Source organism: Phoxinus phoxinus (genome assembly GCF_949152265.1).
Source record: "Phoxinus phoxinus genome assembly, chromosome: 2".
Taxonomy (NCBI): domain Eukaryota; kingdom Metazoa; phylum Chordata; class Actinopteri; order Cypriniformes; family Leuciscidae; genus Phoxinus; species Phoxinus phoxinus.
Genome location: NC_136877.1, coordinates 6,293,758 through 6,320,498, shown reverse-complemented (window position 1 = coordinate 6,320,498; position 26,741 = coordinate 6,293,758). Strand labels below are relative to the sequence as shown.

The following is a 26,741-nucleotide window of genomic DNA, read 5'->3' as shown; positions in this document are numbered from 1 at the left end:
ATTGGACTGTGAAACCCCAATTCTGCACAAAATACACAAAAATCCAAATGCAGACCTTTAAAATAAGTTATTAGTAATTCTGTTTACTGAAAAATCATACACAGTAGGGTTGCACAAATTTATTTATTAGTGTTATTATTTTTTGTGATTTGACAAACCAATGAGATTATCCTATGAATGATAATAATAAAAGTTTTTTAACAGTAGATAATTAATATTTCAATATAAAGTTTACAGTTTTAGGCTGTTTAATTTAGTTCAGTTAAGAACAGACTTTTTACAAAACTGGTGAAATGCATCAAACCTATGTCAATAAAAGTTTTTTGAAATGACATAAAAACTGAATCTGACATTCTTTGCTTTGTGTGAACAGGTCCATATGAATGTACCAATTCGATTTAAAGTCTTGTCCATGGTGGATATGCATGGGGAATATGTTCAGTCAGCAGTGTGGTGTACACGAGCAGGACGGCAGGGCAGGGCAGGGCAGGGGGTGGGAACGGGGAGGATGTGAACTCTTGAAAGAGTTCTCCAGATGTCAGTCAAAACAGTAGGGGAAGGATTAGGTATTTATGGTCTGACTAAAAAGCAGAGCACAGAGCAAGAAGAAATCCGCCCTCTCAAGGAAAAGCCTTCTCTTAATTTCAAAGACAGTAGAGTCCATATCAAAATAGTTCCTAAAACAGCAGAAGCCACTCAGTGGGGCCTGCCGGTACCCCTCTTTCTAGGATTGTCCCCCAGCTGACTCTTCATTCAATTAGGAATGCATCTCCGCCCTTTGCGCCAACTCCCTCAGAGGAAAGAGGAGCGGACTCCCTCCCCACTCCCCACTGAGAGCTGTCAGCACTCCCACCTCAATTTAGACACTAACTCGTCCTCCCCTGCTCAGACTCCTCAGATATGCACCGACAGACTCTGGCCATTGAAGGCTTTCTCTGAATAGGGTGTGTCTTTGATAGCTGCACAGTCTGGAGCCGAGGTGTGACTGTAGCTGGACGTAGCTAAGCCAGAGAACAATTAACAGTCTTGGTACAAGAGTTCACCCTCTCAATACATTCATCCATCCCTTGGTTCCTGCATCCCCTTTTCACACTGATGAGGTTTACACAGCTGCTGCTTTGCCCGCTACTCCCCCACGACTCCCCACTGCAGCCCACTTTACCACACATTCACTCTCACCTTACAATGCTGCATCACACTTTTTTTTATTTGGATGAGATTTCATTACCTAAACTGGGCTGCTCTCAAACAACTTGGCACAACATTTCCTCAGTGTTTATGGCTGTTTCTCAGTATTGCCAAAACACCCTAGCAGCAGTGAACTTTCAAATTACTAATCACCATTAATGTGTCAAGACTCAATATCTTATCTCAGCCCACACCGAAATCCCTCATCTTAAAAATGTAAATCAAATGTGCCTTGTACATTGTCTACTTTGTGTGATTACCTCTCTACTGCAAGAAAATATCAGTGGACCATAAAGCTCTGCTGACAGAAACAGTTGGTCCAAGCTGATCGTTTATCCTCATTAGATGGTCCAGCTGGCTAGGGCCACATTCATTTAAAACTGCAAAATTCAGTTATGTCCAAAAAATTCACATTGAACACCTTAAGCAGTTAACGAAAGGTCCAACCCAGCACTCATTAGTTGACTTCATCAACTGGATCAACTGCTAGACCATCTTGGTCAAGCTGGTTAGAGCTTGTACACCATATTGGACCAGCTACTATGCTCCAAAAACCAGCTTTACTGCCTGACCCGGTGTCTACAAGAGGGTGAAGCAACATGTGTAAACTCCGTCCTCCTCACAGTTTAACAACCATCAGTGTTTAAAACCATCACCAGCCCTTACATTGGCACCCCCTGTGCCCTTCAAAGCACTCTGCAGAAGTTTCAAGTGTGTCTTGATGATTGATTAACTGGACTATTAGCTGTTGGAACTAGTTTCGACCTGGTAGATCAAATTGATTAAGCTGGTTAAAGCTGGTAGACCACCTTGGAACAGCAACAAATCAGTTTTCATGTCCCAGAAATAAGCTTGACCACCTCTAGTTGGTGTGGGCAGTGTTTTTCTCGCACGTGGCAGCATCCTCCACCTTACAGGTCTAACTAGGATAAAACCATCACCAGCCCATACATTAGCATTCTCTCAGCCCTGAAGTAAGTTCAATCTGGTCAAGATGATTGATTAACTGACTGGACTATTATTAGGTGGACTTGCTGTTGACCTGGTAGACCATCTTAATCAAACTGGTTAGAGGTGGTAGACCACCCTGGAACAGCAAAAAAACAGCTGTCCCAAAAATTAATTTGAACACCTTAAGCTGGTATGAGCTGTTCTTTTTTTCTAGCAACACGTGGCAGTGTCCTCCTCCTTAAAGGTCTAACTGGGATGAAACCATCAACACCAGCCCTTCCATTAGCATCCTCTCAGCCCCTCACAGATAGCACTCCACAGGAGCCAAAGAGCCTCTGCAGCAGGAGTGTGTTATATCATTTAAAAAGACAGCATAAAATTGCCATTGATTCCACACCGAGGGGGTGAAGCAAATAAAGCCCCATCATCCTTCCTGCCAGCATGTCATAGCAAAGATGATTTAATCAAAGAAAAATCCTGCAGCTCGGCTCAGACCCCATGCCATAAACATTGTCCTCATTTATAGTTATAGCATATTAAAGCCTTTTAATGGCTTTGGTTATGTTCTTTGATTGCTAAAAACACATCAAATTTTTTTCTCAGAGCATTTTAAAGCACTCATTTCCTGTTGTACCACATTTGTTTAACGCAGGCCTGACCGCACTCACATCTGGCCAGTTGGACAATGATGAAATCAGTGGATGCTGGACCGTGGCCATACAGTCAGACAGCAGCGAGAGATTTCTCACATAAAAGCTCACTTCAATGGCTTCACCCCATCCAAATCTAGCATTAATCCTCAATAGGCCACACGTTTTGATTGTTCTTAACATTCTTTCTAGTGAGATTTCAAACGTGTGCAATAAAGCATTCTACCTGAACATCGCTGTTCTTTCGAACAAATGACTTCTATGAGCCACTTATTTAAATCAATTAGCAAAACTATTTGCAAACACAAATGAGGGCTTTGAATCAATCTGCTAGTCAATATGAGTACACTCAATTGTTAATTGCTAAATTAACCCTGAATATATTTAATAACAATATATTTATGTATATATTTGATAGTGATTGAACATTTACACTTTCACTCAAAATACACTCAAACCAAATCCAAGTGGATTTTAATCACCCATCTGGGCAATATTATCAAATCTATTGCTAGTTAAAATACCCAAAGGCAATTTTGAATATTTTTTGGGGAGTACATTTGAAGAAAGATACATGCTTGGTAGCTAGTAATTTGGGGTAGTGTAGTTATTGAGTAGTACTTCTGTCACTATGGACAATATACCACAAAAGCATAAATTCTTTGGGTTTGATATTCCCCCGGTGAGACCTGTGGAGACAGCAGCCCTTCTCCTGTGTGCAGTACAAGACACAATGCCCCTGCTTCCCTGTCACGCGTGATAGATGACTCGAGGGTCTCCGGCCTCCATTAGCATCACAATAGACTAAACCAACAATATGGAGGCATTCACTCCGAGGGTCCCTGGCTTGGCTGGGCTGGGGGAAGGGCCAGAGTGGGGCAAAGGGAGGCAGGCAGGAAGCCTTTTACTCCCAAGAACAACAGCATTCAAGGAACACTGCTTGCTAGGAGGGGAACCCACATAGACAGGAGACAAAGAGCAAGATTTGTGCATTGGAAGTTGAGCAGGTGACACAGAACTAGATTCAAGTGCGCAAAATGAGGCACACAAAAGGATGAGGATCATGTAAAAGTTTACCCAGCAAAGATTTTCAGGATTGTGACTAATTTCAACAACTAATTTCTGAGTACATTCACAATTGAAAAAATATCTTTCTTCAAAATAATAGTGCAAGCAAGAAAAAAAAATGATTGACTACTCTACGTTAAGTTTAAAAAGATTAGTAAATGTGAAAATAAATTTGAACTTGACCTTTCAAGGAAATAATTTACAAGAGAATGTGCCTAACCTTAATCTAGCAACTGAAATCCAGTTGGAAGGCTGTTTATGAGCATCTGAATCATGCAAACCTGTTGCCTAATTCAGGGGGTTTACATTTCCTCATTACGGGGTCACAAGTTACGCTTAAACAAAGTTTATTTACTGCCATTGTGGTTCCCAACCCTGGTCATGGATACCCTCAACACATTTTTAAGGGGAAGTTTACAAGACACCGTTTTCCACTAAAACCTACATTGTATGTCTTTTGGCCATTTTTAGTACATTGTTGTTGTGTAAACATATACCCTAAGTCTGTCTTATCTAACACTGGACTTGGGCTATGTCCAAAATGATCCCCTATACACTGATTAAGTATTCCCTTCATTACTCCACGAATATACTTCACTTGAGGGAGTGAATGAAAACGAATGAGTGAATTCAGACACTGAGTGGGCTAGAAGGGCTGCCACTTTTGCATAGTTTGTGTTTGCTGTTTAATAATCATTTGAAACTTAGCAAACCGGCATCTGTAATGAAAATATTTATCTTGAACTCTGTCATGGAAACTATGTATAAACCTTAATTAAACAATTTAATAACCAATTAAAAAATTATTTATACCTGTATGATACTATGCTGCTCCCACATTGGACCAGCAGTGTGGAAAATGTATGGATGAATGAATCAGCTGCAGGCGCCACCTTCTGGTCAAACACAGGAATTAATTTAGTGTGCGACTCTCACAGTGCATTATGGGTATTCTCTAGCCATTGAGCGTACATCGGTTGTACACTCGTTATTGCGGTGCATTATGGGATTGAATGAGTGCACTCGATAACGTCCAACGTTGGTTTCGGACACCACTACAAATGGCTGTTCCCTCAAATAGTGCCCTATTTAAGAGTATAGGGGGCGATTTCAGACACAACATTGGAGTCTTTACTAATGAGCTGATGAGTTGAATCAGGTGTGTTTGATTAGGGAAACATTTAAAATGTGCAGTGTTGGGCAGTCCCAGGGATGGAAACACTGCCATTAACACTGTCATTAAGAACTTTTTACATGAATTGTAGAAAAAGTCCTTTGTAAGTATCATAACATTTTTAAATGTTCTTCACACTAAAAATGTTTCCTTCAAGTACCATCCACTGAACGGTTCTTTTGGGGAACCAAAAAATGTTTATTCCATCACATTTAATTTTAACCAAATTCGACATGCACTTAGCAAGACCCTGGCCTTTAGGGGTCAAAATATTGGCCTCTCACCCACCCTTTGACTCAAAAACAAGCTTAGAGTTCAAGATCATGCATTTTGCACTGTGACCTAATGAGTGGTTGTGTGCATCTGGGATTGGGTTATTCTGCCGGGTCTGCCATCTGCCACCTGCTGAGAAAGCAAGACCTCCCTCACACACACACACACACACACACATGCACATGCATCACCCACTTACCACACTCAGAAAGCCCCTTCATAGGAGAATGGAACAAGAAACAAGCTTTTCAAACCACGTCATGTCCACGTATCAGTGATGCTTGGTAAGGCAGGATTCAAGATGTGAACAAACAACCAGCCCAAATTAATACAAATTTAAGCAAATTATGTTAGTCTGCCTTACAATAAAATGGATAAAAGAATCCTCTAGACTTAGATTAAAGTAAAGGGATTCAGGATAAAATTTTATAGAGACTTGTGGAAGGGCTCTTTGACTTGGGTAAGTGAGGAACCACTAAGCAACCACAAAGAACACCCTAGCAAATGAACTACTTATGACCCAGTATGCTTCATTTTCTGTGTTCAACTCCGTTTCGAGCACAATCGAGTGCGCAAGACTTTCAAAGCATACTCCATTGACCATGAGCATGGACGACGTGTTGGGTGTGTGTGCATTTAAAGTGCCTCTTTTCAAGCGCTCAGAGTACTTGCACATGTAATGGTGTTCACGCAGACACAAAGATCTAGCTGTAAGCAAACGCCATGCGTGGAAATCAGTGGACTGTGCTGACAATTTTGTCATGGACTGTCTGCAAACCGGAGCGTGAAGTGGACAAGGGAAGTATAAGCCCTGGTGACACCTAACATCATGGGGGCAAGTTTTGCATGGGCAATATTAACATTCTCTCCAGAAAATGTAAAAATCGAACATATTAGCATATGTGAGGGTCATCAAAACTAATAAACAATGTGCATCCAAGGAAGTTTACAACAGCTTGCTGACACTGGACAAAAGAGGAAAATTGTATATGCTTTCTCATCATGCTTGCAAGTCACTGTGAAGCAAAAACCAGGCTGATTTCTTGAAGTCTCAGTACTAAGTACTGGAACTAAGTTTTGGAGCTCCAAAGGAAGACTGAACAACACGTAGTCTTATTAAACATACAAAATACTGAGAAAAATCATATTAATGCACCAGACAATACATTTATGGTAAAGCATTAAACCCATCTTATAAGGACACATTCATTCTAACAATAATGCACAACATCACCAGGACACAGGAACACTGATGGTACATCTTTAATCTTTCAGATACTCTATTAAATCTAATCTTCACAGGCTTTCATTTATTCCAATCCACTCTTGAGCCAAGGATTTCTTGCTTTGTCTCAGCTTTCATTTCTATAAGCCTATACTTCATGAGCTGATTCTCAATGCACATAAAAATCGTTAAAAGCATTTAACCTTAATGTACAAAATGCAGCTTCTGTTTGAGCCAGTCACTTATCAGACGCTCATGGTGACGGCGAATGAGGATGGATTAATGCGCACCCTCGTGAGATTGTAACGCACAACTGCCTTCAATAGCCACACTTGTTTTTGTGGTCTGTAAATAACAAAAAGACAGGTCTGCAGGCCTGAAAACTGCTTCATGTTTCTTATTCAGCTATTACGCCTTACTGAAAATTCCCCACACTCCATCAATGTCATGCAATGCACTGCCGATCTGAAGTGAGCGGGAGTTTTGTATGTAACCAGGATCTAAAAGCATGCGTTGGTAATAAATATTGGTCTTTTCAATCCAAAAAGACTGCCTGAGCTCAGCTGAGAAATTCTATATCTGGGACAATTTATCAAGGATCAAAGTAACACTGGTCTTTAAAAATAAAAATAAAATTAAAATTAAAAATTAGAGTATCTGATACATTTTTGTGGTAAAATGAATGCAAATTTTAGCAAAATGCTGTCGCAAAAAGGTTTTGATTGTTATTTAGGTTATTTAGACTGCAAATATTTGGCTTGTAGTGATAGACAGATATGTTGGCCAGTATGACCAACATTTGACTATTTTTAGATGTCTATAACCTTTCCAATTAACAAAAAAATTGTTTTCCTTCAGTCAGTCTCAACAGTGCCAATAATATATACTGTATTTTAAACAGAGTAAATGGTGTATATAGCCACAGCATAGTTTATCCGCATCTATTCCATATTGGATATTTAATGGTTTCTGGCTATTGTAAGGTTTAGATTACTATTGTGATCATCTTGCAAATTATTAAATGGGAAGTGACTGATTATTACAAAGATTTAAGCTCTATCTCTTGAAGAGCACTTACAAGAGTGTGTTCCTGCTGTGCGTGATAGCAGAGCTGTTTGTGTTTGTGTATTAAATGAGTTAGGTTTATTAATGTTGACATAAATTAATGTTACTTTGAAATGTGCAGTAAATACATTTTCAGACCACACAAACAAACTCACAAAACAAAATGTAATGTCCAACTAATCAATAAGATGTATTGGTTATTATTACTCACTACACTTTTATTGTCTAGCCTATGTTTTTCAAGTTTTTAATATTTGAATCCCAGAGGTCTCTCCTCTATTTATTTACTTACTTACTTATTTATTTTTCAAATCAGATTATTTAGTTTTAACAGATTTCAAAATTAATATTTATCCATCCTTCATCATGTACATTATAATGTTGTGATGCCTAAAAAACTTGTAGCATACAAACTATTATAAGCAAAATAGTTTTTTTCTTCCATAACTCGAAAAATAATTGCCAGCCTATCAGTATCAGTCAATATTGGTGCATTAGTTGTTATAAAAACAAAAACAAAAAATATGAATAGCCCTCTTTTTATATAATTGAGTGTTTTAAGGATGTCTAACTAATCCAACTACGAAGTAATTACAAACTACCAGTTCGAAACAACGTTTCATTCACAAAACTGAACATCACCAGTGCAAAGGGCACCAGAAATGAGTCGGTATGACTTAAGGATACGAATACAAATTGGTAATGCAGTTTTTAAAGCTGACTAATAGACCATCAGTCTTACCACAAGTACATCGACATGACAGCCAATCTATTAATTCATCATAGTACTGTCTTTAAATATAATAAATACCACTTTAAAAATCAATTGAAAGTGTAGGAACACGAAATGAGATCGATAAGTAACTCCTGGTGACCTGCGAGAAGTCTGAAAGCTCTGGTCGCGGGCTCTAGGTCACGAGTCAGAAAACCACGGCACGATTAACGGTGGGCATCCATTGTGGGAACAGACAAGCCACCAGCAGAAATCTGTGGGTCGCAACCCGGAGGCTTCACCGAGACAGAGAGGATTACGCTAGACGACCCCTCGTAAATCCTTGCGGTGAGGCGGCAGGTGAGGAGGAAGAGAAGGCCTGGGCGTCTTTCCTCTATTTTTCCTGTGATTCCCAGCAGCCAGACTCCCGCCCTCTCTCCCAGGGTCTGCCTGTGCTCCCGAAGGACCAATTATTACAGCAAGTCCTCCACTGAATCACTCTATCAATTAGGAGGTGGTGAGTACATCATCACATATATTACTGCTGAGGCAGGCCTGGCTGTGGGGGTTAGGAGAGAGAGAGAGGAAGAGATGGATGGATGGACAGCGCACTGATATGCTAGAGCCGGTCGCTGTAATCGGGGCTTCTCGGAGGTGCGGGACAACTCCACTTCCAGCCCTGCGGATGTGTGAACACACTGATGGCTGGCACCACGTTCAGAGCAAGAAAGAGGGTTAAATCAATATTTTCAATCTCTCAGGATCAATCCCACATCTGAACATGAAGAGAAACCTGTTAGCAGTCACCAATATGTGTAAATGAAAAGCCAAACTTCATGACCTTGATGGTCCTCGTTTTGAAGTTCCCCGCCTCATCTCCTGCAATGCGAATCTCCAACAAGCCCAAACTCAACTGAAATGTTTCAAGTTTCAAGTGAATCCTGTGCAACACCACTTTCTAGTAGCCTATTGTCCATCTGAATATAAAAACATTAGATAAAGTGTTTGACCAAAACACAAATTATTTAATAACCATATAGCAAAGCTTCTGAAATTGTTTAAAAAATGCAATGAGTGCATATAATAATCAATAGTTATTTTAGTAAATGTAATTATTTTATCTCAATCAAAACCAACTAAATCTTTGTAAATCTGTTTGTAAATAAAATAGTACAGAAATGAATTACAAATGTATATATTAAATGATATTATGATAATAACAGTATGTTAAAAATAAATATTTTAAAATTAGTATTTTTCACACACATGCTTATTGTTTTGCTTCAGAAGACATTGATTTATCAACTGGGATCATGTGAATGACCATTGTATTTTGCATGGTTTTTGAAGCATTAATTTTGAGGCACTTAAACTTCTACTTGCATTATATGGACAAACAGTGATGGATTATTTTTGCAGGGTGAGTAAAAGATGAGAGTATTTGGAGTATCCCTTTAATTTCTGCACATTTATGAGCAAGAAAAATATATATACTTAATTGGTTTTGATTGAGATGAAACATATTATTGATTGACAATAAACAAAATAAACATATTATAGGTTGATATTATTTTTGTCCACCATTCAGTTGACTAGTCAACCTACAGTCATTTTAAGTCATTTGTATCACATTTTGAAGAAAAATGGTGTGCACAATAAAACCAGAAACATTTATTAAGATGTTAAATATGGTTAATTTTGATTCATTTTGACCATGCCTTTTCAAAATGTGCAGTACACAAAATTTGACTATACATTTCTAATTTGACAAACGAATTCAAAGTTATTACAATTTAAATGTCCTCTTTCCTCTTTTTTAGATCGTACACTAGTATGCCATATAGCCACAATATGTGTTAACCAATGAATGCTGCTTGCAGAACGCCCTGCTTCACTCAGACAAAAGCAGCCGATTGGAGAGGTGAAATATGAGACCAGCCTAAGCACTGGCTGATTCTGCTGGATCCGCTCTTCAACAGTGAAGAAGACGGCTCACATGATCAGCACAAATCTCAGCAGTCATGTCCAAATATGCAGTCAATCAAATATGTTGAGCAGGTACATCCATTCTTCAAAATGTGATCTTTCAATACCTTAATTATGGGTATGATGTTAAACCTAATGAGGATTTAATGAAAAATAACTAAATGGTGACTGATATGCAATTTAAAATAAAAATCAGACCATTGGATTTAAGTTACTTTTTTAAATTCCAGACTTATTCTTATTCTGGTATCGCTCAGAATCCCAGTCATTTTCTTTCACACTAGATGAAATTGCTAAAAATTGACCACTACATTTTACGTGGTCTTCAACTTCAAAACAAGCTCTTTGTGCAATCAGAGAAGCTGTCAATAGTATCATGTCACACTGTGGTCAACAAATAGCAAATATGAAATGCCTTGGGCGTTTTGCTTTCAGAATTGGCCAGCCAAGCATGGGATAGACTAGACAACCCAAAGCACTTCTTTTCACCCGGCAGGACCGGAGAATGCCTTGACCAGTGGGGACATGCAGCATGAGACCCCAGGGTCATTTAAACAACTCAGAAGGTCAACAAAGGGGCACATCCTAGCCACGAACACTAGAGATAAGCGAAGAAATCTGAAACCTGCATTGAAAAACAGCCCGAGTCAATACAAACAAAATTATGTTAGTTCTCTGACAGATCCATATGTTTACAATGTCTAGGTCCAAAAGAACGAGGGATTCCTCTTTAGTCATTGTTAGCACAAAACATCAGGTGCTGACAAGCCCTAACAAGGCCGTCAAGACTAAGCCTTGTTAAGTGTGACCCGACCAGGAGGCGTAAGATAAAGTCCACATCCATCACTCAGACAGAAAACATGGTTAAATAGCCTCTGATCTGACATATTGCAGCTGCTTTTGTGTTTTCGGGATCAAACACATGCGTATTTTTGTCACTACAAATCTCCTTTTTCTTATTTTGCAGTCAGACGGATGGCAGGAATATGAATTTTAGGGAACACAATCAATGATAATTCAATATGCTTTGTTAGAAACCACTCCAAATATTTGAGCAAAAATAAAAAATATTCCACAAGGCACAGAGTAAAAGGCACAGTTAGTTTGCTGGTTTGTAATATCCATTCAGAAAATCAATGCAGGAACACGTTATTCCGGGCGCGGCGTTCAGCAGATTTTTAAAACCCCAGCAAAAAAAAAGAAAAAAAGACTAATCATCATTTTCAAGCAAAGGCCACAAACCGTTTCTAACTCGGTTTACAGCGTGAGAATAACCCTAGTGGAACAACCCTCATTTGCCCGGCATAAAATGTAATCGGAAATATGTTTCTTGCAGGTGTAAAACCACTGCGGCGTGTCAAAGCTACAATTGCGCACAAACAAAAGCGAGGGATTATATTGGAGGTTTGTGTTAGACTAAAGTTCTCCAGACTCCATTCTGAGCGAATGCAGAAAGCAGGGGCCTGAGCGGATCCCAGAATTCCTCATTATCCTCACAGCGGGTAGCTAGGGTGCGCCAGCGGTGCGAGCGCGAAGCGGGCCGCCACTGAGGCAGGTCTGGGAACAGCGCTCTGACAGCCCCACGGGGGAGGCCAGGCTCGCTCATTAGGCCTAAATGATCCACGGCAGCCCTGCAAACCAAGTGCCACTTAGTGCCCGTCGGAGACGCCAGTCCGGCCTTGATGAGATTGCTGAGCACACTGCATATCTATAATAACACGGTGAACAAAAAAGGCCTTACAATGGTGGTGGTAACTCCGGGAAATGGGTCCAGTAAACGTTTGGCCGATAGCGTGGCAGCGAACTCTTTCATCCTTTGGTCAGCGTTGAAATGACACAATATGATAAATGTTTGCCACCTTCAAAGCAAACAGATGCACTGTGGGAACCGCGACGGTGGCGAAAAACTGATGCCAGCAAGTGCGACTGTGACTAAAAGCAGCTCGTTGCTCCTGAGACAGATGGTCATTTCACATGTAATAATTACAGCGGCTTCATGCATTCTCACGTCCCTATCACATTGTGAGATTTACACTGCTTTATGGTAATAATCTGACTGATTATACTAATAAATGTCACGAAAACTTTCCCAACACGCATGTCTGAAATCCAGTGCATGGTGACAGGACGTAATAGAGAACCGTGTCATATCTTTATCGGCTATTTTGTCTTCTTGTCAAGTAATAATATCTAAACATCCTTAAAGCAATTGGATAAATTTGACTGTATAAGATATTACGACTTAAATATATTTATTTATTGAAATGACTTTGTTTTGAAGAATTTTTTTTTTGCTAGAAAATGAAGCAAACTATGTTTTATTGTAGTGATAACATTTTTTTTTTTTTTAAATGTATCCAGAAAATTATGTCATAATCTACTCGCCCTCATGTTGTTCCATAATTTTTCTGCTTCTGCAAAACACAAAGGATGATACTTTGAAGAATGTTGGTACCAAACAGTTTTGGTGACCACGGACTTCCATTGTATGGACAAAAAAATACACATTGATGTTTCTCAAAATGTCGTCTTTTATGTTCCACAGAAGAAAGAAATATAACACTTTAGTTTAGGGTTCAATTCTCATAGTAACTAGTTGCTTATTAGCATGCATATTACTAGGATATTGGCTGTTTATTATATTAATGCCTTATTCTACATCCCTAATCCTTCCCAATACCTGAACTTAACAACTACCTTACTAACTATTAATATGCAGTAATTAGGAGTTTATTGAGGCAGAATTCATAGTTAATTGTTAATATTGAGAATTTTCCCCTAAACTAAAGTATGAAGAACGATAGTCTGACAAGGTGAGTAAATTATAATAGAATTTTATGTTGGGGGGTATGGGGGGGTGGGGGTTACTTCAGTCCAATCAGACTTCAGTGTGGGCGGGGCTACCCAACGCAACGACCAACCAAATGATGAGGCCATGGCTGGTTGAGACAATTCATGGAACATGGAAGATTTCCATTGTATCGCTTGATGCTGTATGCATTAGAATCAATTTTCTCAACATGACTTTTCAGTTCGAAGTGCAAATGAAGTTCTTGAAAAAGAAACTGGGAGAAGTTTCTACATAACACACATTACAGACAGCATTGTGCTGTGGCGCATTATTCCTAACAATTTGACTTAAGGCTCTGCTGCGTGCACAATAACATCCATTAAATGCAATTTCTGGGAACTCAATGTCCCATTGTGCGTTTTTTTGCCATATTTCACATCTGGTCATGTGTTCATTTATATAATCCAGAGGGTATGTAATCACGCAGGGCGTGCTGAATGGAGGCTCGCAAAGCAGGTGAATTATGTAAGTGCCGCATCTTCGCTTCTTTCTGCTGAAGGGGACCGCCACTTTCTTCCACCTCTTTTCATGCTCCTCTCATCACAAAGCAGCTGTTGTGATGTTTTTCACCGCGGTCACAATTAACCTCTGAGGCTGGGCAGGGAGCCAGCCCCGGCACAACTCAGGGCGCTAGAGAGCCCATCAGGTAAACAGTATGATAAGCTTTGCTGCAAAAATTAGACATTGTTTTGAAGTGAGAGGCAGTTGCTATAGTGACTGTTGCTAATTAACTGCATTCAGCCAGGGGAACAAAGGGCTTAAGGGTACTCAGGACGGCGTCTCTAGCAGAGAGCTATGCGCAGTGAATATGTGCAATCCCGTGGGTCTCTCTGCACCAAAATACCTGCGCCTCTCCTTCTCGTAAGTGCCAGGAGATGCACGGCGGCCGTTTTATCGAGGCTAAAGGCTGCTGGACATCAATTATAGAGCTGTGTGAATCTCGATGCCATCAGGTTCTAAGCTGCCCCTAAAACAAAAATAATCATCGAGCCAATCAGGGTGCTTCATCAGCATGGAGGACCTCTCAAAGGAGATCTCATCAGCTCCTGTGGCATTCTGGAGAGTGGCCTGCCAGCTAGTGCATTTCATTAAAGCAATGGTACACAAGAGAGAAGAATCACAGAAACACGAGTCAGAATGTTGTACGGTCACCGTTCATGTTTGCCCCTGGAGAGAAAAAAAAAAAATATGCGAACACGAATACCTTACAAGGTTAAGAAATGTTTACTTGATTATCACCGGATTAAATCATTTCAAAAATTAAGACTCGTCACTACTAAAAAAACATATATTTTCAAAATCGACTAGTCTGCGTTTTGACTGATTGACCCGGACACAATTAAGATGGCTTTTTTTTTACCAGGGATAGAAATGACATCTAGTCATTAATCACTAGTCAGTTGGGTGAATAGATCATTGCGACCTGTCACTACTCCCTACTGGTCTTGTTTGTTTAACATGGGACAATTCACCATGCTTCCTAAATAACTTCCTTGGATCAATCACCAGGCAAACCAAGCTTCACCAACTAAGTTAAGCTAGTCAACAGCATGGTTTTGCTGGTCAACCAGTTAGATCATCACCCAACCAGCACTAACTAACATAAACCAGTATGGAATTGTTTTTTATTTTTTTACTCTCATAGTAGCTTCAAAACTGGGTACGATTTTATATGGACGGGTTTAAACTGACCTTAACTGGATTCAATGCAATTCACAAAAATTCACACTATTGAAAAACAAAACAAAAAAAGGTTAAAAGGTCATGTTTAACACTTACTTATCACACATAAAAATAAATGTTTAACTGTATATAACAACTATTTGTTAAACGTTTTTGATTTCACAAATGCTGAATTTTGTAAATAGTACTGAATTTTTTTTTAGAACATTTTAATATTTTAAACAAAAGAACTATGAACTATGTCCTGAAGCTCAAACAGTTGAGCAAAAGCGCTTGCAACGCCAAGATGGGTTTGAATCCCAGCTAAATTACCATGCATGAACAATTTAAAAGGCACGTCTTTGACATAGTCTAAATTTAAAAGTGCAAGCCAAATGCATAGATGTAAATATCCTTACAGGGTAGTTGAGATACTGACATTAAAAAAGTGCTTTAATTTAGATTCAGCAGCTACCTTCCTCATCTTCTCCTCGGGTCATTTTGACCCAAAATTAATTTTCTTTTTCATTTTTTATTATTGAATTGAGTGTTCATCTGAGTGGTCCAAGACCTTAGCACTGTTGTTACACATGAACTTGGTATACACTAAAAAAGTTTGACTGGATTCAAGAAGTTTATGGAGTTTTAATACAAAATTAACAAATCTTTCCCTCGCGGGTCAAACTAAAAAGAACAAACACACATACAAATGAAGGCATGAGACTCCAGAACATCCCCAATTCAGAACGAAATCACATGCATACACACACACACACCTTGGAATTCCCATTTAAATCAATGGGAGGTCACATAAAGGGGGCAATGTTTGTTTGTTTGGTTTTCTGCACACAGATATGAAGTGGTTCGATTTGAACACATTTACAATGCAGGAAAGGATTTGTTACAGATATGGGAGGAGAGGATGAGGGTTAACCATGAAATGTGTGGGTCAAATTGACCCGAAAATCTCATAATTGTAAAATAAATTCCATACACACATTGCAGACATGTTCATCACCCTAAATGAGACAAAGTCACAAAACTTCAAGAAAAAGCAGATCAGATTGACCGGCAACATAATATATGTGTTAAATGCTAGCCTTTTTTCAAAATGGTGTGTTGGCGGAAAAGTCAGAAAATGCTGTTTGTTTAATGCAATTAGGCTTAAATGCAAATAAATAGATTTGCAAACTGCAAAGTGTGAATGAAAACGAAAGAACTTCAGCTGGATTTCAAGGGTAGAGCCTGTTATGTCTGTTTTGTATGTGGTCCACAATAGACATGCACAACAACCCAAGAGTCAAAATAACCCTGTATAGAAAAACGGCCCATTAACCACATTCAATTCTCCAAAAATGCCAATCAAGTCTGTTTCTCTAATTTGTCCCGGAACCCCACTGTCTCTTGTTTTGACAGTTGTAACGGCCCTTGTTAATGGTTGAGTGAGTGAGCGGGTCACAGTTCACGGTGCGATGGCTTTGGCACTAGGACCCAGTGACAGCTGCAGAGCTGAAAGACGAGACTATACAACGACTCTACGCTCAGAGAGAGGGCAGCCGCAATCTGCTGCCTTCAATGTCCCGCCAAACTTTGTGAAAGCCCCAACACTGCCTTTCAGAGATCCGCACTAAATGCAATGCTCAAATCCTTATAGACAAAAAAGAGGTCGACATTGCCAAAACATAGGCTACACATATGTACCGTATTGTCCGGAATACTTTTTTATCATCTGAAATTTGCTGCAATCTATATTCAAAAGCAACTTATGAAATGCAATTCATTTCAAGCATGCAAAAAATGCTCACATTTAGATTAGTTTATTTGTATAGCGCATTCCCCACATGCCAGTAGTTTCAGTTCGGCTTTAAATAAATTAGTTTAGGCTTGCCGTTTATAATAAATGTTGTTTATAATGAATGCCACTACAATTTATGTTTGTTTTATACTTTTCATTCCTGTTCTGGGGTCCGTTCTTCATCCCTGAGAGGATTTGACAGATACCAGGTCTCTGGTTCTCTGGCTAATTTGGTTCTTCAAACATATTTGTAGATTTGATTAAAATATCTGGATTAAGTTCTCTGATATTACTGCGTGTTCTTGTGTTCATTGGATATATCAATACTTGAAACCATGATTAGCAATTCAGCGATTGGCTGGCGGCAAGACAGGAACATAATGACATAATTTAAAAAGGAAACAGCCGAGCACAAAACAATTTGTAATTGTTTGTTACATGATTCCAAGATTTTTCAATTTCTCATGATTTCTAGGATTTATACAGGCTTTACACTTTTTCAGTGTCAAGAGTGTTATAGTGTTATTAGCAATTCATAAAATGTTACGTGTGAAGCGGATACAGCTCTTTAAGGGTCAACTTGTAATGGCACAGTAGACAGCATTTTTATGTTTCAAGTTATCTGCATCTCCTGCACTGAATCAAGCACCCGTATAGTAGCTGTCACCGTTCAAATGAATGCATGGTTCATACTAACTGTAAGCTATGTAATGTGTGTAAGCAGGGCTTGACATTAACACTCGCCAACCTGCCAAATGTATTTCAGCAGTGGCGTGTAACGCTGTCACTCCTACTAGCCACTTTGGCGGGTTGAATTTAGTATATAATAAATACATTTTTCAATTGTAGTCTTTTAAAAGGGCATCTAAAATAAGTGCAATGTAGTGTTGTTAAAAATATCGCTTTTTCAACACACATAAAGCCGCCTCTCAGCACTAAATTGAGTTCTTATTGCGCTTAAACAGTCAAATACACACAAAATAAAGTCAAAATGCCGGTATTGGCGAGTATTCATGTAAACACAGTCGGTTACACACAGTGAATGTAAACAGTTGAGAAAGAAAACACATGTGTAACAGTATAATGGACCCGCGTGACAGCAGCCTAATATTCCTGCTGCCAAATTATGAGATAACATTAAAAATATCTATATGGCAGTTTTCCCCCAAGGTATCGATGTTAAAATTGTGGCCAGTGAAAATGCTGAGGGCCAAGTAAAAAGTCAATGTCAAGCCCTGTGTGTAAGGCTCCAATAAAATTATGATAATTATTCCCTCACGAATAAATGTCAATGAGTAAAAATGGCTCTGTCTATTATTATATAGACTCAATTGAGTTTAAAAATTATTATTATGTGTATAATAACATATTTTTAATGACTAATTTCCCAGGTTCAATATGGTGCTCTTTTTAGAAAGTATCAATGGCTGAGACAGATTTTCACCTTTAAAAAGATGCAGTCGAATCTTGTTTATGTGAAATAAGCTGATATGACAGCAACTCCAGGATGAGCTTCAAAGCACCTAACAATCCTGGATCATGTCAACAGTAAAAGCCAGATAACGGAGTAATCCACATACACATTATTTTCGAATGTAATAATAAAATGTGACTTATATTTTTCATCTTGACAATGCAATGTTGACCCTGTGTGACTTACAGTATTAGTCAGGTGCAACTTATTTTCCAGAAAATACAGTACCGGTATACAGATTTATTGTACGTATTAATATCCATGATTATTAAGTTCTATTTTATATAACTTGCAAAGTGTTGACATTAATGTGGTGTTTTGCAAAGTTAGGCAAAAAATAATAATTATGCATGCCATGGATATGATGACATGAGGTTAAAACACAATAATCTTTTGGCAGGTAACTTGATAAAGCAACAAATGATAACCTTTTCCATGAAAAAACATTACGTTTTTTTTATTAACCAGTGATGGTTTCTGGCCAAAATATTATTTGGTTCAAAATGCTGCTCTTTACAACTGTACATCAAACATCAAATATATTCTGATTTGCTGTGATTGTGTAATGTCACAGAGAGCCTTTACATGCAGTGTGGACAGACACATTTCCAGTTGCTGAAAATGTCATTACTCATGGTGTAAGATGAACTGGCTGAGTGGACGACCTGTCATCCAGACTGTTGCTTTGGCTTATGTGGAATGTAATGTCCCTTTTCTAGAGCCATTAAAATCAGTTTATTTATACTATTATGCCTACATCCTCAAGGTGACCCACATATATTGTAGCCTCCTATTGCTTTGTTATTCGTGCTATCTCCCAACAGTTCTGTAACAGATTATGAGAACAACCAAAAATCTCCTAAAGACAACAGTCTTCATTTAAGGACTAACTGGACCAATATGCTTTTAAAGCATCAAATCAAAACTTTGTTGGCATGGATTTGTGTACAAATCGAATTAATCTACACTATGTGATCATCTGCTTGTAATACGTGTAACGATGCGCCCCGTGACTGTGTGCTGCTTTCTTGTTGCCTCTGCCTGTGGTCTGGAGGACTGTGAAACATTACTCCTGAGGCTATGATGGACATCGCTGTTGAGTAAACATGAAACCAGACACCCTGAACAGCTGCTAAAGCTGACCTCTAGTCAATCCCTGCACTCTCAGACAGGTCAGCAACCCCAGCACCGCACACCACTGCTTACGTGGTCAGGTGATTTTTGTGGATATCATTTCCTGTTGGATCTGTAATGACTCACATGCTACTTCCTCTGATGTACAAGAAACCGTAATAGAGCACCGTTGTATTATTCAGTATTGTTTCACTCACTAAAAAATTATCTTCCTGACTGCAAAAACTCCAAAAAATTTTAGCAATTGTATGCAATATTAATTAAGATGAGAAGCAAAATCTTTTGTTAAGATTTTTTTTTAAAGAAATCTTGAATATGGTACAGTATACAGGGGTATTTTGCAGTTTAATGGACTGTTTTGCTTTTGACCAATAACCTTGAAATTAATTTTATTAATATGGTTTATGCTAAAAACAAGTTAAAAATCCGCTAATGGAACAAAACTTTATATAATATGTATTTTAATTATTTAAATCAAATATTTAAATACATAAATAAATATACTTTTTTTAAACTTTATACATATCTCAAAATGTTACAAGTACACTACCATTCAAGTTTTGAATTTTTTATCTCCAAGGATGCATTTTTTGATAAAATAATAATAATGATATTGTGATGTATTACAATTTAAAATAATTGTTTTCTATTTCAATATATTTTAAAATGCAATTTATTTCTCAGATGGCAACGCTGAATATTCAGCAGCCATTGTTCCAGTCATCAGTGTCACATGATGGCATTTGCGGTATTACAAATATTAAGCATAATTAGAAATGTAAGAGAAGTACCAAATCATCATATTAGAATGATTTCTGAAGGATCATGTGACTTCGGTAAAACTTTAGTTTAGGGTCCAATTCTCACTAGTAACTAGTTGCGTATTAGCATTCATATAACTAGGATATTGGCTGTTTATTAGTACTTATAAGGCACATATTAATGCCTTATTCTGCATGACCTTATTCTACATCCCTAATTTTACCCAAAACCTAAATGTAACAACTACCTTAATAACTATTAATACTTAGTAATGCATTATTAGCACAATTATGAGTTTATTGAGTCATAATGTCATAGTTAATAGTGAGAATTGGACCCTAAACTAAAGTGTGACACAGTGACAGTGACTTTATGTTCAAAAACATAAAGAAATCTTAAAGATTCCAAACTTTTGAATAGAAGTGTAAAACATTTGTTATAAAATATATTTTACTTTAATTACATAATCTGGCTTTAAGTTGATGTTTTTGCACTGACTTGTACAACATAATAAACAAAAAAACAAAACAAAAAAACTCTCTTTATATCAGTCTGAGCAGTAGTGAATCTTACACTTGGACTTGATTATATAGAACTGGTCAGGCAAACCTATTTCCTTGCTTTAACTCTTAACGGAGGGAGTGAATGAAAGTGAGTTTGGGAGCAGAGGGTGTGCAGCGTGGCCCAAAACACTTTTGTGTAGTGGCAGCTGAGGGGCTTTGCTGCCACTCCTAAACTTTACATTTCGTTTGGCCGGAGGGGTCACATGACAGCTGCAAACGAAAGCCCCGAGGGCCTTCTGCTTTCACTTGACACTGACAAGCTGTGAGGGACTCCAACACCGCAGAAAGAAAATATTCCCTCTTTCCATGACATCACCCAGCCAGGAATGGAGGAAAGGGGGAGGACGGCAGGAGAGGAGGAGGAGGAGGGGGTGGAGGAAGGGGGTGGCACAGCTGGTGACAGCCGCGGTACCATCTGCTCCTGACTAATAGTTCATGCTGCTTTACTTACACTCCCACTACTCAACAACAACCCAACGAACGGGAAGCCTGCTGCAGAGGCCCGCGAAGACTTCAGAGATTCCTGATTGACAATTATTCTCATCTTCTCCACCCTCATGCAATTCCTCAGAGCCCTCAGTTTCACTTCTCCAGCGATCACCTCTGGGACCAATCCAAGCAGCCTGAGTGTTGAGGCTACATCGTAAGGGACTCGTGTCGTTACCTTGTCATGTGACATTTACAATGTGTCTTAACCAGAGGCAAAGTTTCCAGCAACAAGTCATTTCCCTGTCTACAGTAAAAGTCAAATATATTTCAATGGAAAAACGGTGTTCGCGATCCATATTACTCCTATAATGTGAAGAGAAACAGCATATTCAATAAGAAAAAAATCTGGATCTTGAATAGAGCTGAAAAGTGAAAAATACGAGGGCCTGGTGACGTCAATAAAAAAAAAAGGAAAGTGGTTTCAGAAAACAAAAAGCTAGTTGCATGCGAAACTATGCATGCATCTCTAACAGTTTGTCCACTACCGATAAGCCAATGATTAATAATTTGTGACTTTGTTGGAATGTGACACTATTTTGTCTAAAAAAATTCAATAAAAAATTGAAACACTTATTTTTTTTTTTAAAAGGACTTATATTGTATTGTATTGTTTATTTATTTTGGGGAGTGGGGTCTATTTGCAATTTTTCTGATAAAAATTTAGATTGCAATTTAAAAAACAGTTTTGCAGTGCTTGTTTGTAGGGTACAATTTGGCCAATTTTTTTGATTATATATGTAATTATTATTACTATTACTATTGTACATTACTATTGTAATATGTCACTCTGATAAAAGATATAATAATATAATTACTTTTTAAATGAAAATACTTATACTTAAGGATGCCTTAATTCATTTTCAAACTCTAAACCATTCAACTTTTATTTTGACAGCAGGGAGCTTATCTTTTATTTACAAGTGCTTCTCATTGTATGGAAGTTTGTATCATGCATCCCAACAAATTTCTTTCTTTGTAATGACCTGAATTGCAACCAACAAGACCAGGAACATGTAGCATAAAAATAATGATAATTTCCATTTCCTGTTGATTTAATATACAGCCACTGGGCATGATTTTTGACCGACTGGATTTCACCATGGCTGGGGAAATTGGAACCAAGTGATCCTAAGAGATCAATGGTTGTGACTGGTTACGACAAAACCTCAGATGACTATTGAAGAGATTTAACACATAAAACTGGTAAGAACAAGGTGTTACATTATAATTTGTCAACTGAGCCACACCAAAATCGACACCATGCATTTTTCTGTCAACTGTTGATTGGTTTTCTGAAGAAACTCAGAGAGATTGTTTGTGGCCGTATCCTGCACGGTATAGTTTGGAAGAAGCACCGTGTTCTTACCATACATCTTGCCCTCATCCGAGAGGATAATTTTGCGGCGTCCACAGGGCGGGTAGATGGCCAGTGCCTCCTGGAAGCTCTGCTCTATGTCAGGGCTCCACACCCCCTCAGCGTCATTGTCAATGGGCTTGTCTGCTGAGTCGCTCATCCTCTCAATATCCTCGGCAGAGCTTTCACTGCCACTCCAGCTGCTGGGATCAATGGTGGCGGTTGGGACCTCCAAGCCGAAGCCTGGAGCAGACTAGGGTGAATCCTGGAAGAGACAATAAACAAACAGAGTTGTGGTTACTCTCTCCTGCACGGATATCTGCTGGTGAGATTTCAGGTGATGGCATTATTCGCTGGTAGTATCACTTTAAACTCATGCCACTGGTTGAGCCAGAACCAGAACATGTAAGACCACTCAAACAAAAAGAGGTTTTAAAGAGGTTGCACACTCTTTGGTGAATTCAACGAATGGCTTACTCATAGTTGTCTCAATATATTAAACTGGACTTTGGTTTAACGTATTTCAACACTGAGAAAACTTCAGCTTTAACTACATTTCACTTTAAAATGCTCTTTTTGTTAAATTGTCAGTCAAAGTGGCAATAAAGGTAGTGCTCCCTAAATTACTTTGACTTTTTGGTAGCATTATGACAGCATGAATTTTGAAGACATGCGTCTAAGATTGCAGCAACTTAAATCCAATTGCCTGAGGAAATTAAGTTTCTGACTAGAAGGTTTATCCTTAAAGATTTCTTAAAACCATCTGGCATTTCCATAAAAAAACATAAAATTCATCTGTCAAAATGAGAACAATCTCAAACTCAGTTGCCCGGTTTCGAGTTGCCCCTCCTTGTCAGCATCCAGGGCAATATTGCCCTCATATTCATATGAATATATGAAAATGAAATAATGACCTACCATCTACTCTATACAGTAAATAACCTGAGAAACATACAATAGTGAAATAAATAAAAAAAATTAAACACACAAATCAAGTAAAAAATCAAACATGGCCTTCCAAATATGTAGACTAGTCATTTGCAGACGATTTTATCTAAGTGTCCTTATTTGCCCTGTCCCGTATGCAACCCAAAGACCTTGTGATCTTCCTCCAAGTCCACACTTTCATGACGCAATGATGCTTTGACTGTCGGTAGAAGTCTGCTGCAGAGCTCGCTTCAATGCTCAGCAAAAGTGTGCATCAAGGGCACATATCAGCAGCAAAGGGGGCGCATGCGAGCACCTTTCTGAAACCAATGAAAATTGTGACACCCTACTATGGTCTTGTGTCTTTAAGTCCACATGACCCCAAATGCAAATGAAGTGTGCCATTTGGGGCAGGGACAGTCCCCCTGGGGTAAACAGGGTTTAGATGTCGTTGTCCCTTGCTCAATGGCACATTTGTGATGCTGCACCTAAAAAAATAAAAAATAAAAACATTGCGCGACCATTTTACCTCTGTATTGGAAATATGAGTGAAGACTTGATTTTCAAGAAGAAAAATGTAGGGTGATATTTGATTTTAAACTCTTGGAAAATATGGTACAAATTTTACCCTTCCAAAAGATACACCTTTGTACTTTATTTACCATTTAAATGGTGTATATTATGTGCCCTCAATGTACGTATTAGTACCTAAATGGTAAATATTAGTAGCTTTTTATAAAGAGTATAGTCACAGTGACTGCTTTTGTACTTTTTTGTTGTTGTTATTGGGTTTTTGGGGGGGGGGTATTTTTTTGAGGGAGTGTATACATCAGGAAATGATTGGAGCCTGAATGGAGGTTGGTGGTTGGAGTGAAGGGTGCAAAAAGTAAAATGGATATGTGATGTAAGCTGAAAAATAAAGTTTTTTTAAGATGCAGAGAAAGTTATTACAATATGATAAAGTTCACAAAGATAAACATTTTGTTCTTAGGAATAACATGCACCAATGAGTTATGCACGATCAGGATAGGAACATGCATTAAGAAAGTAAATAAAGTCCATTTTAATTTCATGTTGACTTTAGAAGGTTTGAACCAGCAACTTCCATGGTACCAACCCTGAGCTTTGCCCCCTATTCCAAATCACCCCATAAACTGGGGTCATAAACTGTAAAATTGTAATTTCCTCTTGAAAATGTTATATTCTCCACCCAACTTCACATGAACCACTGAGTAGGTCCAACACGCAACACCTCCAAGAACCCATGAGCATTCTTGAAGACTCTCCCCTCTTCTCCGTGTATCACTCCACCCCTTCCCCCACCCTTCCGACAGCTTCCTCTCTCCGTGCCTTCTTCCATTCAGGCAGCACAAGCTGTTGTGATGTGGACTAGCAGCATATGTTTCTTCTAGAATGTCAGTTCACGAGGGGGGAAGGGAGCAGGCTGTTGGAAAAAAAGGGGGGAAACGCTCTGGGAGAGTGGAGAGAGCTTTTACTGAATTCCGTGTTTGTGTGCTGAATGCTGACACTGCAGAACAGACTCACAGACTGATGAGAGAGGAAAAAAAGCCTCCCCTTTCTGACCACTAAATGCTTTGGGCCTTCATGCTCCCCCCCACCCCTCCAACAAAACTGAATAATGAACTACACTGGTAATCACTTCCAGCACTGCTGCAAACATAATGTGGTTGTTCAGTGCAGTGCCTCATCTTGGAAGCGCATTCTCCCCCTCTATCAGATATACAAACTGTTTAAAGATGGCCAGTTTGAGGGGAACGCTCAGGAGCTCAGCATAGATAAACATGTTTACGTCGGCTATCCTTGCAGTGCTGGCTTCCATATGCTAACAGAAAGCCTTCTTGAAAAAATGGCTGCCATTGGTCCCTTGGCCACGCGTGGCCTACTTGAGAGCGGGAGCTAAGGCCTGTGTCTCAACACGTCTGTTTCGCCTGATGGAGTTCGACTTCCCTATAGAAAATACCAGTGCTTTCGAAGTGACATGAACAATCCCACTTTAACAGGTGGATTTAGTTTTGCATTAGCTGAAAAAAAAAGTTTTGCGTGTCTGATTTGAGCTAAAGTAGCACAATTATTGTTGTGCAATTGTATTACTAATTTGGAAGACATGTTATTTAAACTGAAATGTGCCCTCATTCAAGATGCTGCAATTGCATGACTGGAAATATCTGCCTTGAGATTTACCTTAAAAGTCACTTATTTTCAATAGTTGTTTTCCCGTTTTAAATGCTGTCTATCCTTTAGTATGCAAGATAAAATGTATTAGTGCACTAATAGTAAGCCAAAGTTGTGTGGATTATGTACTTCAGCTAATATTGCCCACAAACCCTGTGCATCTGTGATAGTTCACTTTGGCATTTTCTGTAAAAAGTGGCGAGGAAGGCCAGAGCTGCCATATCAGTTTTTAAAGGTTTGAACCTAAAGTTAAGAAATCATTTTGAAATATGCTAAAAACAGTAAACTGTGCATAATTGCAAGTTACTAACCCTAACCAAATAGTAACCGTAATTGTAACTCTATAGTAAGTATATAGTTAATTAATATTACTCAGTATTTATTTGAGTCATAGTATGTATCAATTCTGCAAAACACTGTTTGAACTTTCACCAGAGAAGTGCATACTTTCACTTAATACTACTAGTAGTGGTCATTTGAAAATCAGATTTTGTTTTAATAATATTACAAACCCTAAGTAAAGCCGAACCATTTGTCTATTTTAAATGACATATCATCTTTAGCAAATGAGCATATTTTCAAAAGATTATTTAAGCCTTGGTAGTAAAATGCAATAGCAATTAAAGCTTCATTTGCACAAGATGAATGCAAAGTTTAAACTGCACAAGATGAATGCTCAGAATAACACTAGGCCATGGCAATTTCTAACCACTCACTGCTCTGAGTTTTATCACCAGACCAAATGGATCTACTCTGAATTTACATTTCCACTTACATTAATTGGAGGTTATTCTGCCTTTGATGGTAATGGAAAGTGTAGTAGCTGGTTCTAGATAGGCAGCCGCTTTTAGTGGAGAGAAACAGTCAGTCTGATGCGGCGGATCACTGCCGCTGGACTGTTGGGTTAAATGTTAGCGACTAAACCATGGGTTGCATCGAAGGCCAGTTACTTCTAAAAGTAATATTATATAAGCAATGTTTGCTGTTGCAGACCAAACATGAAATGAACATGCATTTACAAAAACAAGTGTTAAAGTAGAAAAATCAATAGCCTAAAAACAACCTAATCATGCTACATGGCTGAAGTCCCTCGATGATCATTTAGCCTTCGATACGTCAACGTAACTGATTCACCTCTGCCACTATTTCATGCAACATCTCTCATGGGGATCCCAGATCAATGCCGCCTAAAAGATAATGATAATTTCCGCCTTGTTCGAGAGCGCTGCATTATTGGATTACTTC

General features: G+C 38.6%; 1 protein-coding gene across 7 annotated transcripts in view; it reads right to left on the bottom strand.

The window, feature by feature from the left end:
• Positions 1-26,741, bottom strand: part of tead1b (TEA domain family member 1b) — a 71,419-nt gene that overhangs the window by 27,112 nt on the left and 17,566 nt on the right. For all 7 annotated transcript variants that reach the window (XM_079605505.1, XM_079605503.1, XM_079605506.1 and 4 more), the window contains exon 3: positions 22,389-22,641. In XM_079605505.1, coding sequence (XP_079461631.1) covers positions 22,389-22,536 — 148 coding nt within the window. In that variant the 5' untranslated portion in view covers positions 22,537-22,641. The remainder of the gene's footprint in view (positions 1-22,388; positions 22,642-26,741) is intronic.